Source organism: Symphodus melops (genome assembly GCF_947650265.1).
Source record: "Symphodus melops genome assembly, contig: scaffold_180, whole genome shotgun sequence".
NCBI classification, from domain to species: domain Eukaryota; kingdom Metazoa; phylum Chordata; class Actinopteri; order Labriformes; family Labridae; genus Symphodus; species Symphodus melops.
Window position 1 is genome coordinate 35001 of NW_027636704.1, and position 17500 is coordinate 52500.

General features: G+C 46.1%; 2 protein-coding genes across 3 annotated transcripts in view; one reads left to right on the forward strand and one right to left on the reverse strand.

The window, feature by feature from the left end:
• clrn1 (clarin 1) overlaps positions 1–4694 on the reverse strand; it is a 5005-nt gene extending 311 nt beyond the window's left edge. The window contains exons 1-3 of one of the 2 annotated variants that reach the window (XM_079372944.1): positions 4471–4694; positions 390–569; positions 1–154 (exon numbers count right to left, since the gene is read on the reverse strand). The exon at positions 1–154 is cut by the window's left edge and continues 311 nt beyond it. In XM_079372944.1, the coding sequence (XP_079229070.1) occupies positions 1–154; positions 390–569; positions 4471–4645 (509 nt within the window). In that variant the 5' untranslated portion in view covers positions 4646–4694. Of the gene's footprint in view, positions 155–389; positions 570–4392 lie in introns of both variants that reach the window. The other variant, XM_079372943.1, reaches the window with a different exon arrangement.
• Positions 4695–6905: 2211 nt separating this feature from the next.
• Positions 6906–17500, forward strand: part of masp1 (MBL associated serine protease 1) — a 16325-nt gene continuing 5730 nt past the window's right edge. The window contains exons 1-7 of the mRNA XM_079372942.1: positions 6906–7011; positions 7839–8085; positions 9189–9366; positions 13153–13284; positions 15046–15242; positions 15387–15534; positions 15884–16002. Of these exons, the coding sequence (XP_079229068.1) occupies positions 7007–7011; positions 7839–8085; positions 9189–9366; positions 13153–13284; positions 15046–15242; positions 15387–15534; positions 15884–16002 (1026 nt within the window). The 5' untranslated portion in view covers positions 6906–7006. The remainder of the gene's footprint in view (positions 7012–7838; positions 8086–9188; positions 9367–13152; positions 13285–15045; positions 15243–15386; positions 15535–15883; positions 16003–17500) is intronic.

Consider the following 17500-nt stretch of genomic DNA (forward strand, 5'->3'; position numbering starts at 1 on the left):
AAGATGAGGAAGAAGAGCCAGAAGGAGCGATCGTAGCGCTCTCTGTACGTCTCAAACACAAAGTTGACCTCGTTAAAGTTGACGATGCGCTCAGTCAGCTGATGCAGCTTCACCTCAGACGCAAACAGGATCATGACCAGACAGCTGCACACGCCTGAGGACACAAAGCACACGCCGTCACTAACAACATCATGTCATACACTTTAAACAACATGAAGCTCACAGGTGAACTCCGCCCACAAGGTTTGATTGACAGGTGGTCTCCTACACCTTTCCCAGAATGCACTGGATCAGCTGAGGCTCAGTTCACATCTCAGCAGGCTCAAGGCTAAACTCTGTGAGCTACATGCTAACAGTGAACAAGCTAACGGAGAGGAGGGGGGTCTCACAGCAGGTGAAGCTCCACAGGTAAAGTCCCATGGGGCCTTGCAGCGTCTCGTACGGCCGGCCGAAGGCGTTGAAGAAGAAGAAGCCGGTGGCCACGGACGAGAAGAGGATAACGACGCCACAGAAGAAGATTACGGTGACGTGGAGGGCTGCTGGGATCGCACTCAGAAGGTCTGGGAAGACTGAGAGGGAGAGACAGGTGAGACAGGTGAGACAGGTGAGACAGGTGAGACAGGTGAGACAGGTGAGACAGGTGAGACAGGTGCAAACACACACACACACACAGACACACACAGACACACACAGACACACATACAGACACACACACATACACACACACACACACACACACACACACATACACACACACACACACACACACACACACACACACACACATACAGACACACACACACACACACACACACACACACACACACACACACACACACACACATACAGACACACACACATACACACACACACACACACACACACACACATACACACACACACACACACACACACACACACACACACATACACACACACACACACACACACACAGACACACATACAGACACACACACACACATACACACACACACACACACACACACACATACACACACACACACACACACACACACACAGACACACATACATATACACACATACACACACACACACATACACACACATATACACACACACACACACACACACACACACACACAGACACACATACAGACACACACACACACAGACACACACAGACACACACATATACACACACACACACACACACACACACACACACAGACACACAGACACACACACACACACACAGACACACACACATATACACACATACACACACACACACATATACACACACACACACACACACATATAAACACACATATAAACACACACAGACACACACACACACACACACACATATAAACACACACACACACACACACACACACACCTACACACACATATAAACACACACACAGACACACACACACACACACACACACAGACACATATAAACACACACACAGACACACACACACACACACACACACACACAGACACATATAAACACACACACACACACACACACACACACCTACACACACATATAAACACACACACAGACACACACACACACACACCTACACACACATATAAACACACACAGACACACACACACACACACACACATATAAACACACACAGACACACACACACACACACACACACACATATAAACACACACACAGACACACACACACACACACACACACACCTACACACACATATAAACACACACACAGACACACACACACACACACACACAGACACACACACACACATATAAACACACACACACACACACACACACACACACACACACATATAAACACACACACAGACACACACACACACACACACACACACACAGACACACACACACACACACACACACACACACAGACACACACACACACACAGACACACACACACACATATAAACACACACACACACACACACACACAGACACACACACACACACATATAAACACACACACAGACACACACACACACACACACAGACACACACACACACACACACACACACACACACACACACACACAGACACACACACACACACATATAAACACACACACACACACACACAGACACACACACACACACACACACACACACACACACACAGACACACACACACACACACACACACACACACACACACAGACACAGACACAGACACACACACACACACACACACACACACACACAGAGCAGCCTTGTTCCAGCTTCATTCAGGCAGAAGATCATTAGTGAAGCTCGGCTGCTCTGCTCTCTGATTGGTCCTTCAGCCTCACCACACAAAGCCCTCTCTGTTCCTCTTCAGTCTGTCTGTCTGTCCCTGTGACATCACTGTGACATCACTGCCTCCTCTCACACTACAGGAGTCATGTGTTCTTTGTAGACCTGACCTTAATGCTCTGAGGGTCACAGGTGGTCATGTGATCACTCAGGGTCTTTGACAGATGAGTTTAGAGGATCCGATGAGGTAGGTCCAAAGTAGTCCTGACAGCTTAAATCTCCTGAGGTCAAACCTGCCAATCATCCAGGAGACGATCATAAGAACGTCAAACAAGCTGACACATCGAGCATGTTGTTATCCAGGAAGTAGTCTTCTCCCTGCTCACGTCTATTTACAGAAGCTCTGAATTATTTACAGCTCATCAATTAACCAATGACCAGGTGAGATCTTACCCGAGCATCACCCGGAAAACCTGCACACAGTAACAGCACAACACACCTGTCCACAGGTAAAACACACAGGAAACAACACACCTGTCCACAGGTAAAACACACAGGAAACAACACACCTGTCCACAGGTAAAACACACAGGAAACAACACACCTGTCCACAGGTAAAACACACAGGAAACAACACACCTGTCCACAGGTAAAACACACAGGAAACAACACACCTGTCCACAGGTAAAACACACAGGAAACAACACACCTGTCCACAGGTAAAACACACAGGAAACAACACACCTGTCCACAGGTAAAACACAGGAAACAACACACCTGTCCACAGGTAAGGAAACAACACACCTGTCCACAGGTAAAACACACAGGAAACAACACACCTGTCCACAGGTAAAACACAGAAAACAACACACCTGTCCACAGGTAAAACACACAGGAAACAACACACCTGTCCACAGGTAAGGAAACAACACACCTGTCCACAGTTAAAACACAGGAAACAACACACCTGTCCACAGGTAAAACACAGGAAACAACACACCTGTCCACAGGTAAAACACACAGGAAACAACACACCTGTCCACAGGTAAAACACACAGGAAACAACACACCTGTCCACAGGTAAAACACACAGGAAACAACACACCTGTCCACAGGTAAAACACACAGGAAACAACACACCTGTCCACAGGTAAAACACACAGGAAACAACACACCTGTCCACAGGTAATACACACAGGAAACAACACACCTGTCCACAGGTAAAACACAGGAAACAACACACCTGTCCACAGGTAAAACACAGGAAACAACACACCTGTCCACAGGTAAGGAAACAACACACCTGTCCACAGGTAAAACACACAGGAAACAACACACCTGTCCACAGGTAAAACACACAGGAAACAACACACCTGCCCACAGGTAAGGAAACAACACACCTGTCCACAGGTAAAACACACAGGAAACAACACACCTGTCCACAGTTAAAACACAGGAAACAACACACCTGTCCACAGGTAAAACACAGGAAACAACACACCTGTCCACAGGTAAAACACAATAAATAACACACCTGTCCACAGGTAAGGAAACAACACACCTGTCCACAGGTAAGGAAACAACACACCTGTCCACAGGTAAGGAAACAACACACCTGTCCACAGGTAAAACACACAGGAAACAACACACCTGTCCACAGGTAAAACACACAGGAAACAACACACCTGCCCACAGGTAAGGAAACAACACACCTGTCCACAGGTAAAACACACAGGAAACAACACACCTGTCCACAGTTAAAACACACAGGAAACAACACACCTGTCCACAGGTAAAACACACAGGAAACAACACACCTGTCCACAGTTAAAACACAGGAAACAACACACCTGTCCACAGGTAAAACACAGGAAACAACACACCTGTCCACAGGTAAAACACAGGAAACAACACACCTGTCCACAGGTAAGGAAACAACACACCTGTCCACAGGTAAAACACAGGAAACAACACACCTGTCCACAGGTAAGGAAACAACACACCTGTCCACAGGTAATACACACAGGAAACAACACACCTGTCCACAGGTAAGGAAACAACACACCTGTCCACAGGTAAGGAAACAACACACCTGTCCACAGGTAAGGAAACAACACACCTGTCCAGCGGTTTCACTCACATGAGAAGCGGGACGGTCGCCCCCCCAGCCCACACGTCTTCACCCTCTCTCCGTGGAAGAGCCCGTAGCTTAACTGACCCAGGAACTTGTCCAATTCCGGTCCGGTGGCGTTAACTAGGTCGGCCCCGGTCCGGCACAGCACGGTCCCGCGGAGCCAGAACGGAAGCCCGGCGGCCACCGCGGCCGTGAGCGCGCAGAAGAAGCCGAGCAGGCCGCAGAGAGAGAAGAGGAGCTGCTTCTGTCTGCTCGGCATAGCGGGATGGTGGAGGAGGGAGGCAGGCGGCAGGCAGCAGGACCCGGGGGGGAGGGAGGACCCGGGGGAAGGTCCCCACTGACTCCCCCTCTAAAGCCTCCACCCACCGACAGAGACAGGTGCTGCTCAGCTTAGAGAGGGGACTTTATTAGATCTCCTTGATGTGCACGAGTTTCTGCAGAACCTCCAGAGCTCAATGACTCCCAGGTCACCATGGCAACAGTTTTACGGCAGTTGGCATGTTGTTGCGTTCCTGCCCCCTTCAGGTTTAAACAGTCATGTGTACCTCCCTGTCCTCCACAGTCCAACATGTGAAGGACATTCATCATGGTCCTCCTCTGACCGTGTCCTCATCTCTCCTCACACACGTCCTCTTCCCTGAGTGTCTCCATCCCAGCGGAGTTAGTTTCTTCTTTCTACATCTTTACTGTCTCCCAGTACTCCAGTGTGGACTGGGACCCATAAACACGGTCTATTCCTGGTTCTGATGCTCCACTTAATATATATATAACATCTCTTCAGTAGATCTTTATATCCGGTCATTATAATGCTGATATCCTACAGATGATGTCAGCTCGACTGTTTCCACCGAGTATTATTCTCCCACAGCGTGCACGCGCACATCCTCGGAAACCACTGCTGGGTTTATTTCCAAACCCAGCAGGACTTCTATGGTTCTGTTTGGGTTAGGGTTCTGGTTCTGTTAGGGTTTGGGTTTAGGGTTACCCAGCTGGACTTATATGGTTCTGTTTGGGTTAGGGTTCTGGTTCTGTTAGGGTTTGAGTTTGGGTTTCCCTCGATGATGCAGTTTGATCAATCATCCTTCGGACCCTCTTCCCTATACTGAATGTGATTATAGATGATTATAGCGTCTCAGAACTGGTTTCAAAATAAAAGCATTCGTCTGGTACGTAGCGACAGAAAGAGTTAATATAATAATAAATAAAAATAAATAAACACTGTCAAAGCAAAGGAACAGAGCGTGTGTGTGTACGTTCAAATAATTATCAATTGTATACTTCAGCCAATAGTGTTTATTGGAATGAGAAGAGACCAGTTCGAGCCACTGGAGGGCGCTGTGTTCATTTAATCACATGAAGAAGAAGTGATATTAAACACAGTGTGGAACAGATAATCATGAGAACACAGTGTGGAACAGATAATCATGAGAACACAGTGTGGAACAGATAATCATGAGAACACAGTGTGGAACAGATAATCATGAGAACACAGTGTGGAACAGATAATCATGAGAACACACAGTGTGGAACAGATAATCATGAGAACACACAGTGTGGAACAGATAATCATGAGAACACACAGTGTGGAACAGATAATCATGAGAACACACAGTGTGGAACAGATAATCATGAGAACACACAGTGTGGAACAGATAATCATGAGAACACAGTGTGGAACAGATAATCATGAGACAATTCCTCAGTGAGAGTCCAATGTGTGTGTATGTCTGTGTGTGTGTATGTGTGTGTGTGTATGTCTGTGTGTGTGTATGTGTGTGTGTCTGTGTGTGTGTCTGTGTGTGTGTGTGTCTGTGTGTGTGTGTGTGTGTCTGTCTGTGTGTGTGTCTGTGTGTGTGTGTGTGTGTGTGTGTATGTCTGTGTGTGTGTGTGTGTGTATGTGTGTGTGTGTGTGTGTGTGTCTGTGTGTGTGTGTGTGTGTGTGTATGTCTGTGTGTGTGTCTGTGTGTGTGTGTGTCTGTGTGTGTGTGTGTGTGTCTGTCTGTGTGTGTGTCTGTGTGTGTGTGTGTGTGTGTGTGTGTATGTCTGTCTGTGTGTGTGTCTGTGTGTGTGTGTGTGTGTGTGTCTGTGTGTGTGTATGTGGTGTCTGTCACATAAATGTCTCCCCTGAGAGACTGGGACATTTGATGTTTTTATGTTTTGCTCTATGAGTGAGAGGACACTCAGAGCTTTATTTTGATGTATTTTGTTTGTATATGTGAACAACAATGACGTCAGGATGATTTACAAATCTGTCTCTAAAACGGAAGTGTTTGTCAGTTACACTCGAGGATTTGAATTCTTGAAATTCATTTTTAATGGGTCAAATTTTAGTCATTTAAACTGGATTTGTGTCCAAACCACGTGACCGAAGTTTCCACAAAGTCATAAAACTGTATTCAGAACCGAGCCGCTGGTTCTGATACCTCTCCTGTGTGTGTGGAGTAAACGCTGCAGAGTCATCATCATATTTAACACGGTGTGTAACATTAATGGGAGTGACGACAGGGCTCCCCTAATGCAGCCGACGTGATGACGTAGGCGGAGGGGTGACGTCGGCCGTCAGAGTGGCTGCTCCGGTCCGAGCAGCGGTCAGTAGAGAGAGGAGCTCCGCAGCGTCAGGATGAGGTCAGTGTTCAAACCGATCCATACTAACCTGTGACGTCACAGAGTGTGCACGTGACGTCTTTCCGTTTACATGTCGATTACAAAACATCAGTTAGATTGTGTTGAAAAAGTATTATCGAGAGTGTGTGTGTGTGTGTGTGTCACACACACACACACACACACACACACAGACACACACACAGACAGACACACACACACACACACACAGACACACACACACACAGACACACACACACACACACACACACAGACAGACACACACACACACACACACAGACAGACACATAGACACTCTCACACACACACAGACACACACACACACACACACACACACACACACACACAGACAGACACACACACACACACACACACACACACAGACAGACACACAGACACACACACACAGAGACAGACACACACACACACACACACACACAGACAGACACACACACACACACAGTCACACACACACACACACACACACACACACACAGTCACACACACAGACACACACACACACACACACACACACACACACACAGTCACACACACACACACACACACACACACAGTCACACACACAGACACACACACACACACACACACACACACACACACACACACACACACACAGACACACACACACACACAGACACACACACACACACACACAGACAGACACACACACACACACACACAGAGACAGACACACACACACACACACACAGACAGACACACACACACACACACACAGACAGACACACACACACACACACACACACACACACACACAGTTCATAATGAATGTTCCTGGGTCTGTCCTGCAGGTTGTTTCTGTGCCCGCTCTTCGTCCTCCTCGTCCTCGTCCTCGTCCTGGCTCCTTCAGGCGGCGCTCAGCAGCTCCTCCTTTCTGACATGTATGGCAGCGTGCAGTCTCCAAGCTTCCCTGAGCCGTACCCCCGGGACACTCAGCTACGCTGGAACATTAGCGTCCCGTTTGGGTTTCACATCAAACTCTATTTCAGCCACTTCGACCTGGAGCCGTCCTACCTGTGTGAGTACGACTACGTCAAGGTAAGAGCCTGTGGCATCATGGGAACTTTCTATAACAACAGCAGTGTTTTTACCAATATACATTAAAGACACACTCTCTGCTTGTTTACTTTGTGCCTAAAAGTTTTAACATAGAGCTCTATGGAGACTGACTCACTGCAGGAGACAGACTCTAGTGGACACTGGAGGAACTGCAGATCATTCAGAGAATATTTGTTGAACCCCCCTTGTACATCAAATAACCACACAAACACACACACACACACACACACACACACACACACACCTTAAGCCTGCTAACATGCTTCTTCCAGAAAAGAACCCCCCCCACACTCAAACATTCTTTGTTTATCTGCAGCTGATTTGTGTTTGTGTGCTTGTGTGCATGACCTGCAGTTCATTGACTCTTAGTATAAACATTGATAAGTGGTGCGTTCATGTGCAGTCAGTCTGTGCAGCTGTGCTGCGTTCAACTTCTACTTAGAAGTAGAACTGGTCTCAGAAGTAGAACTGGTCTTAGAAGTAGAACTGGTCTCAGAAGTAGAACTGGTCTTAGAAGTAGAACTGGTCTCAGAAGTAGAACTGGTCTTAGAAGTAGAACTGGTCTCAGAAGTAGAACTGGTCTTAGAAGTAGAACTGGTCTTAGAAGTAGAATTTGGCTCAGATACAGATCTGGTCTAAGGAACAACCTGAGTGCACTCAGGTTCAGTACTAAGTGTTTAGAGACTATATGTTCAGACGACAGCAGAGCTCCTGTTAGTAGTCAGCTGTGATCATCTGAACACAGAGTCGGACTCACACTGACGTAAACAATATCAAACAGACTGAAGTGAACTCACATTTGTACAGAGGATCTCTGCGGCGCTCCGACGCCCCCCTTAAACCATGCTCTTACACTGAAGATGATCTTTACACCAACTTTAGCAGCTGTTATTAGACATTTGGCTGACTGTCAAGGGAGATCTGTATGTGATCCACTACGAGACACTTTATTGTCCCCTTGGACGCAAAGTGCTGCCAAACATGTCAACAGGAGATCTTCCTTAACACCAGGCTGTTGACCATCCATGTCAGTGTTCCTAATCTCACATTTTAATCATGCTGTCTGACCTCTTGTGTTTCAGGTGGAGGCGGATGGCGAGATGCTGGCGTTGTTCTGTGGTCAGGAGGAGACAGACACAGAGGTGGTGCCGTCTCAGCAGCTCATCACCTCCCCCAGAAACTCTCTCAGTGTTGTCTTCACCTCAGACTTCTCCAACGAGGAGAGATACTCCGGATTCATGGCTCACTACAGTGCTGTGGGTGAGCAGAAGAGAACCAGGGTTATCAGTGTAACCACCACAGGTCCATCATAGAACCAGGGTTATCAGTGTAACCATCACAGGTCCAACATAGAACCAGGGTTATCAGTGTAACCACCACACAGGTCCAACATAGAACCAGGGTTATCAGTGTAACCACCACAGGTCCATCATAGAACCAGGGTTATCACTGTAACCACCACAGGTCCATCATAGAACCAGGGTTATCACTGTAACCACCACAGGTCCATCATAGAACCAGGGTTATCAGTGTAACCACCACAGGTCCATCATAGAACCAGGGTTATCAGTGTAACCACCACAGGTCCATCATAGAACCAGGGTTATCACTGTAACCACCACAGGTCCATCATAGAACCAGGGTTATCAGTGTAACCACCACAGGTCCATCATAGAACCAGGGTTATCAGTGTAACCACCACAGGTCCATCATAGAACCAGGGTTATCAGTGTAACCACCACAGGTCCATCATAGAACCAGGGTTATCACTGTAACCACCACAGGTCCAACATAGAACCAGGGTTATCAGTGTAACCACCACAGGTCCATCATAGAACCAGGGTTATCAGTGTAACCACCACAGGTCCATCATAGAACCAGGGTTATCAGTGTAACCACCACAGGTCCATCATAGAACCAGGGTTATCACTGTAACCACCACAGGTCCAACATAGAACCAGGGTTATCAGTGTAACCACCACAGGTCCATCATAGAACCAGGGTTATCAGTGTAACCACCACAGGTCCAACATAGAACCAGGGTTATCAGTGTAACCACCACAGGTCCATCATAGAACCAGGGTTATCAGTGTAACCACCACAGGTCCAACATAGAACCAGGGTTATCAGTGTAACCACCACAGGTCCATCATAGAACCAGGGTTATCAGTGTAACCATCACAGGTCCAACATAGAACCAGGGTTATCAGTGTAACCATCACAGGTCCAACATAGAACCAGGGTTATCAGTGTAACCATCACAGGTCCAACATAGAACCAGGGTTATCACTGTAACCACCACAGGTCCATCATAGAACCAGGGTTATCAGTGTAACCATCACAGGTCCATCATAGAACCAGGGTTATCAGTGTAACCACCACAGGTCCAACATAGAACCAGGGTTATCAGTGTAACCATCACAGGTCCATCATAGAACCAGGGTTATCAGTGTAACCATCACAGGTCCATCATAGAACCAGGGTTATCAGTGTAACCATCACAGGTCCAACATAGAACCAGGGTTATCAGTGTAACCATCACAGGTCCATCATAGAACCAGGGTTATCAGTGTAACCACCACAGGTCCAACATAGAACCAGGGTTATCAGTGTAACCATCACAGGTCCATCATAGAACCAGGGTTATCAGTGTAACCATCACACAGGTCCATCATAGAACCAGGGTTATCAGTGTAACCATCACAGGTCCAACATAGAACCAGGGTTATCAGTGTAACCATCACAGGTCCATCATAGAACCAGGGTTATCAGTGTAACCATCACAGGTCCATCATAGAACCAGGGTTATCAGTGTAGCCACCACACCGGTCCAACATAGAACCAGGGTTATCAGTGTAACCATCACACAGGTCCATCATAGAACCAGGGTTATCAGTGTAACCATCACAGGTCCATCATAGAACCAGGGTTATCAGTGTAACCACCACAGGTCCATCATAGAACCAGGGTTATCAGTGTAACCATCACAGGTCCATCATAGAACCAGGGTTATCAGTGTAACCACCACAGGTCCATCATAGAACCAGGGTTATCAGTGTAACCACCACAGGTCCATCATAGAACCAGGGTTATCAGTGTAACCACCACAGGTCCAACATAGAACCAGGGTTATCAGTGTAACCACCACAGGTCCATCATAGAACCAGGGTTATCAGTGTAACCATCACAGGTCCAACATAGAACCAGGGTTATCAGTGTAACCATCACAGGTCCATCATAGAACCAGGGTTATCAGTGTAACCATCACAGGTCCATCATAGAACCAGGGTTATCAGTGTAACCATCACAGGTCCATCATAGAACCAGGGTTATCAGTGTAACCATCACAGGTCCAACATAGAACCAGGGTTATCAGTGTAACCACCACAGGTCCATCATAGAACCAGGGTTATCAGTGTAACCACCACAGGTCCAACATAGAACCAGGGTTATCAGTGTAACCATCACACAGGTCCAACATAGAACCAGGGTTATCAGTGTAACCATCACACAGGTCCATCATAGAACCAGGGTTATCAGTGTAACCATCACACAGGTCCATCATAGAACCAGGGTTATCAGTGTAACCATCACACAGGTCCATCATAGAACCAGGGTTATCAGTGTAACCATCACAGGTCCAACATAGAACCAGGGTTATCAGTGTAACCATCACAGGTCCATCATAGAACCAGGGTTATCAGTGTAACCACCACACAGGTCCATCATAGAACCAGGGTTATCAGTGTAACCATCACAGGTCCATCATAGAACCAGGGTTATCAGTGTAACCACCACACAGGTCCATCATAGAACCAGGGTTATCAGTGTAACCACCACAGGTCCATCATAGAACCAGGGTTATCAGTGTAACCATCACAGGTCCATCATAGAACCAGGGTTATCAGTGTAACCATCACAGGTCCAACATAGAACCAGGGTTATCAGTGTAACCATCACACAGGTCCATCATAGAACCAGGGTTATCAGTGTAACCATCACAGGTCCAACATAGAACCAGGGTTATCAGTGTAACCACCACACAGGTCCATCATAGAACCAGGGTTATCAGTGTAACCACCACACAGGTCCATCATAGAACCAGGGTTATCAGTGTAACCATCACAGGTCCAACATAGAACCAGGGTTATCAGTGTAACCATCACAGGTCCAACATAGAACCAGGGTTATCAGTGTAACCATCACAGGTCCATCATAGAACCAGGGTTATCAGTGTAACCACCACAGGTCCATCATAGAACCAGGGTTATCAGTGTAACCACCACAGGTCCATCATAGAACCAGGGTTATCAGTGTAACCATCACAGGTCCATCATAGAACCAGGGTTATCAGTGTAACCACCACAGGTCCATCATAGAACCAGGGTTATCAGTGTAACCATCACAGGTCCATCATAGAACCAGGGTTATCAGTGTAACCACCACACAGGTCCATCATAGAACCAGGGTTATCAGTGTAACCACCACAGGTCCATCATAGAACCAGGGTTATCAGTGTAACCACCACACAGGTCCATCATAGAACCAGGGTTATCAGTGTAACCATCACAGGTCCATCATAGAACCAGGGTTATCAGTGTAACCACCACACAGGTCCATCATAGAACCAGGGTTATCAGTGTAACCATCACAGGTCCATCATAGAACCAGGGTTATCAGTGTAACCATCACAGGTCCAACATAGAACCAGGGTTATCAGTGTAACCACCACACAGGTCCATCATAGAACCAGGGTTATCAGTGTAACCACCACACAGGTCCATCATAGAACCAGGGTTATCAGTGTAACCATCACAGGTCCATCATAGAACCAGGGTTATCAGTGTAACCACCACACAGGTCCATCATAGAACCAGGGTTATCAGTGTAACCATCACAGGTCCATCATAGAACCAGGGTTATCAGTGTAACCACCACACAGGTCCATCATAGAACCAGGGTTATCAGTATTTGTTGAGGTCATCAGGACGCCTGTAAACAAACGGCGGCAGGAACATGAATGATTGAATGTTTTTTTATTGTCAGACGTCGATGAGTGCAGCGAGCACGCAGATGAAGAACTGCTCTGTGATCACTTCTGTCACAACTACATCGGAGGATACTACTGCTCCTGTCGCTATGGTTACCTGCTGCACTCTGACAACCACACCTGCAGAGGTAAGGTGGATGTGTGTGTGTGTGTGTGTGTGTGTGTGTGTATACACATAAGTGATCATATAGATGTGTAATACAGGTGTCTATATATTTTAGATATAAATGATATAGATGTGTAATGCAGGTGTCTATATATTTTAGATATAAATGATATAGATGTGTAATGCAGGTGTCTATATATTTTAGATATAAATGATATAGATGTGTAATGCAGGTGTCTATATATTTTAGATATAAATGATATAGATGTGTAATGCAGGTGTCTATATATTTTAGATATAAATGACATAGATGTGTAATGCAGGTGTCTATATATTTTAGATATAAATGATATAGATGTGTAATGCAGGTGTCTATATATTTTAGATATAAATGACATAGATGTGTAATGCAGGTGTCTATATATTTTAGATATAAATGATATAGATGTGTAATGCAGGTGTCTATATATTTTAGATATAAATAATATAGATGCAGATGTAAACAGGACGCACACAGAGTGAAGTGCAGCTTTAAGTGGATCATGTTGTGGTAGACTTTAAGTAGAAGTCAGTTGACCTGTTTTAATCCTGAAGACTTAAACTGTCATGACTGTGTGTCGCAGATTTTCTAACGTAAGGAGCTTTTACATGCTTCTGCGTGATCTGTGTGTGCATGCAGGTTTGTATGTGTGTGTGTGTGTGCATGCAGGTTTGTGTGTGTGTGTGTGTGTGTGTGTGTGTGTGTGTGTGCATGCAGGTTTGTGTGTGTGTGTGTGTGTGTGTGTGTGTGTGCATGCAGGTTTGTGTGTGTGTGTGTGCATGCAGGTTTGTGTGTGTGTGTGTGTGTGTGTGTGTGTGCATGCAGGTTTGTGTGTGTGTGTGTGTGTGTGTGTGCATGCAGGTTTGTATGTGTGTGTGTGTGCATGCAGGTTTGTATGTGTGTGTGTGTGTGCATGCAGGTTTGTATGTGTGTGTGTGTGTGTGTGTGCATGCAGGTTTGTGTGTGTGTGTGTGTGCATGCAGGTTTGTATGTGTGTGTGTGTTTGCATGCAGGTTTGTATGTGTGTGTGTGTGCATGCAGGTTTGTATGTGTGTGTGTGTGCATGCAGGTTTGTATGTGTGTGTGTGTGCATGCAGGTTTGTATGTGTGTGTGTGTGCATGCAGGTTTGTATGTGTGTGTGTGTGCATGCAGGTTTGTATGTGTGTGTGTGTGCATGCAGGTTTGTATGTGTGTGTGTGTGCATGCAGGTTTGTATGTGTGTGTGTGTGCATGCAGGTTTGTATGTGTGTGTGTGTGACTGCACTTCCTTGTGTGTGTAAATGTACTTGGCAATAAAAACTTGGAAAGAGGTCACATGGTGCTTCTGCTCAGACTCTGACCTCTGACCTCTGAGGGACTGATAAGAGCTGCTGATTGGTTCTAAATATTTACATGTTTCTGTGTGGAGGAGACACACACACACACACACACACACACACACACACACACACACACACAGCATGATGCTTTCTTTTATTCTCACCATTTTGTTCTTTTAATTTACCACTGAGAGAATTTGACACACAACAATACACAACAGGACAACACAAAACATTGGATCAGCTGATTCCTTTGACCTTTGACCTTTGCCCTCTAACATAAGCTCAGCTGCCTAAATGGTTCATAATTGAGTTAATAAATCAGCCTATAGGTAACGCTGATGTAAAGACATCATCTGTGACAAACATCAGCCTAATCATTAATCTGTGTGTGTGTGTGTGTGTGTGTGTGTGTGTGTTCAGTGGAGTGCAGTGGTGGTGTGTTCAGGGAACGCTCCGGTGTTCTGAGCAGCGTGGACTTCCCGTCTCCTTATCCGAAGAGCTCTGAATGTATGTACAGGATCGAGGTGGAACCGGGCCTCAAGCTCCGCCTCCTTTTTGACCCCCACTTTGACCTAGAGGATCATCCCGACGTCATCTGCCCTTACGACCACATAAAGGTGAGAAGAACACACACACACACACACACACACACACACACACACACGTAAACACACAAACAAAAACATATCTTTACACACGTCATTGGAATCAGCTGTGTGTGTGTGTGTGTGTGTGTGTGTGTGTGTGTGTGTGTGCTTCAGATCAAAGCAGGCAGCACAGAGTTCGGTCCGTTCTGTGGAGACCGATCTCCAGGAGAGATTCAGACCGACAACAACATCGTTACTGTCGTCTTCCACAGCGACAACTCAGGAGACAACACGGGCTGGAGGATCAAATACACATCTACAGGTGTGACACACAACTACACACATGTACAGGTGTGACACACAACTACACACATGTACAGGTGTGACACACAACTACACACATGTACAGGTGTGACACACAACTACACACATCTACAGGTGTGACACACAACTACACACATGTACAGGTGTGACACACAACTACACACATCTACAGGTGTGACACACAACTACACACATCTACAGGTGTGACACACAACTACACACATGTACAGGTGTGACACACAACTACACACATGTACAGGTGTGACACACAACTACACACATGTACAGGTGTGACACACAACTACACACATCTACAAGTGTGACACAACACAATTTTGTCCTAACAGGAAGTCAGTGTGTGCTCCCGGATGCTCCGCCCCATGCTTTGCTGAATCCCATCCAATCAGCATACTCCTTTAAGGATCACCTGCTGTTCACCTGTGAAGAAGGATACAGACTGCACAAGGTACTACACAGAGTACTACACAGAGTACTGAACAGAGTACTACACAGAGTACTACACAGAGTACTACACAGAGTACTGAACAGAGTACTGCACAGAGTGCTACACAGAGTACTACACAGAGTACTACACAGAGTACTGAACAGAGTACTGCACAGAGTGCTACACAGAGTACTACACAGAGTACTGAACAGAGTGCTACACAGAGTACTACACAGAGTACTGAACAGAGTACTACACAGAGTGCTACACAGAGTACTACACAGAGTACTACACAGAGTACTGAACAGAGTACTGCACAGAGTACTACACAGAGTACTACACAGAGTACTGAACAGAGTGCTACACAGAGTACTGCACAGAGTGCTACACAGAGTACTACACAGAGTACTGCACAGAGTACTACACAGAGTACTACACAGAGTACTGAACAGAGTGCTACACAGAGTACTACACAGAGTACTACACAGAGTACTGCACAGAGTACTACACAGAGTACTACACAGAGTACTACACAGAGTACTGCACAGAGTACTACACAGAGTACTACACAGAGTACTGAACAGAGTACTACACAGAGTACTGCACAGAGTACTTCACAGAGTACTACACAGAGTACTGAACAGAGTACTACACAGAGTACTGCACAGAGTACTTCACAGAGTACTACACAGAGTACTGAACAGAGTACTACACAGAGTACTTCACAGAGTACTGCACAGAGTACTACACAGAGTACTGAACAGAGTACTGAACAGAGTACTACACAGAGTACTGAACAGAGTACTACACAGAGTACTACACAGAGTACTGCACAGAGTACTACACAGAGTACTGAACAGAGTACTGAACAGAGTACTACACAGAGTACTGAACAGAGTACTACACAGAGTACTACACAGAGTACTACACAGAGTACTGCACAGAGTACTACACAGAGTACTGAACAGAGTACTTCACAGAGTACTACACAGAGTACTACACAGAGTACTGAACAGAGTACTACACAGAGTACTGAACAGAGTACTGCACAGAGTACTACACAGAGTACTGCACAGAGTACTACACAGAGTACTGCACAGAGTACTGCACAGAGTACTACACAGAGTACTACACAGAGTACTGAACAGAGTACTGCACAGAGTACTACACAGAGTACTGAACAGAGTGCTACACAGAGTACTACACAGAGTACTGAACAGAGTACTACACAGAGTACTGCACAGAGTACTGCACAGAGTACTACACAGAGTACTGCACAGAGTACTACACAGAGTACTGCACAGAGTACTGAACAGAGTACTACACAGAGTACTGAACAGAGTACTACACAGAGTACTACACAGAGTACTACACAGAGTACTGAACAGAGTACTGCACAGAGTACTGAACAGAGTACTACACAGAGTACTGAACAGAGTACTACACAGAGTACTGCACAGAGTACTACACAGAGTACTGCACAGAGTACTACACAGAGTACTGCACAGAGTACTGAACA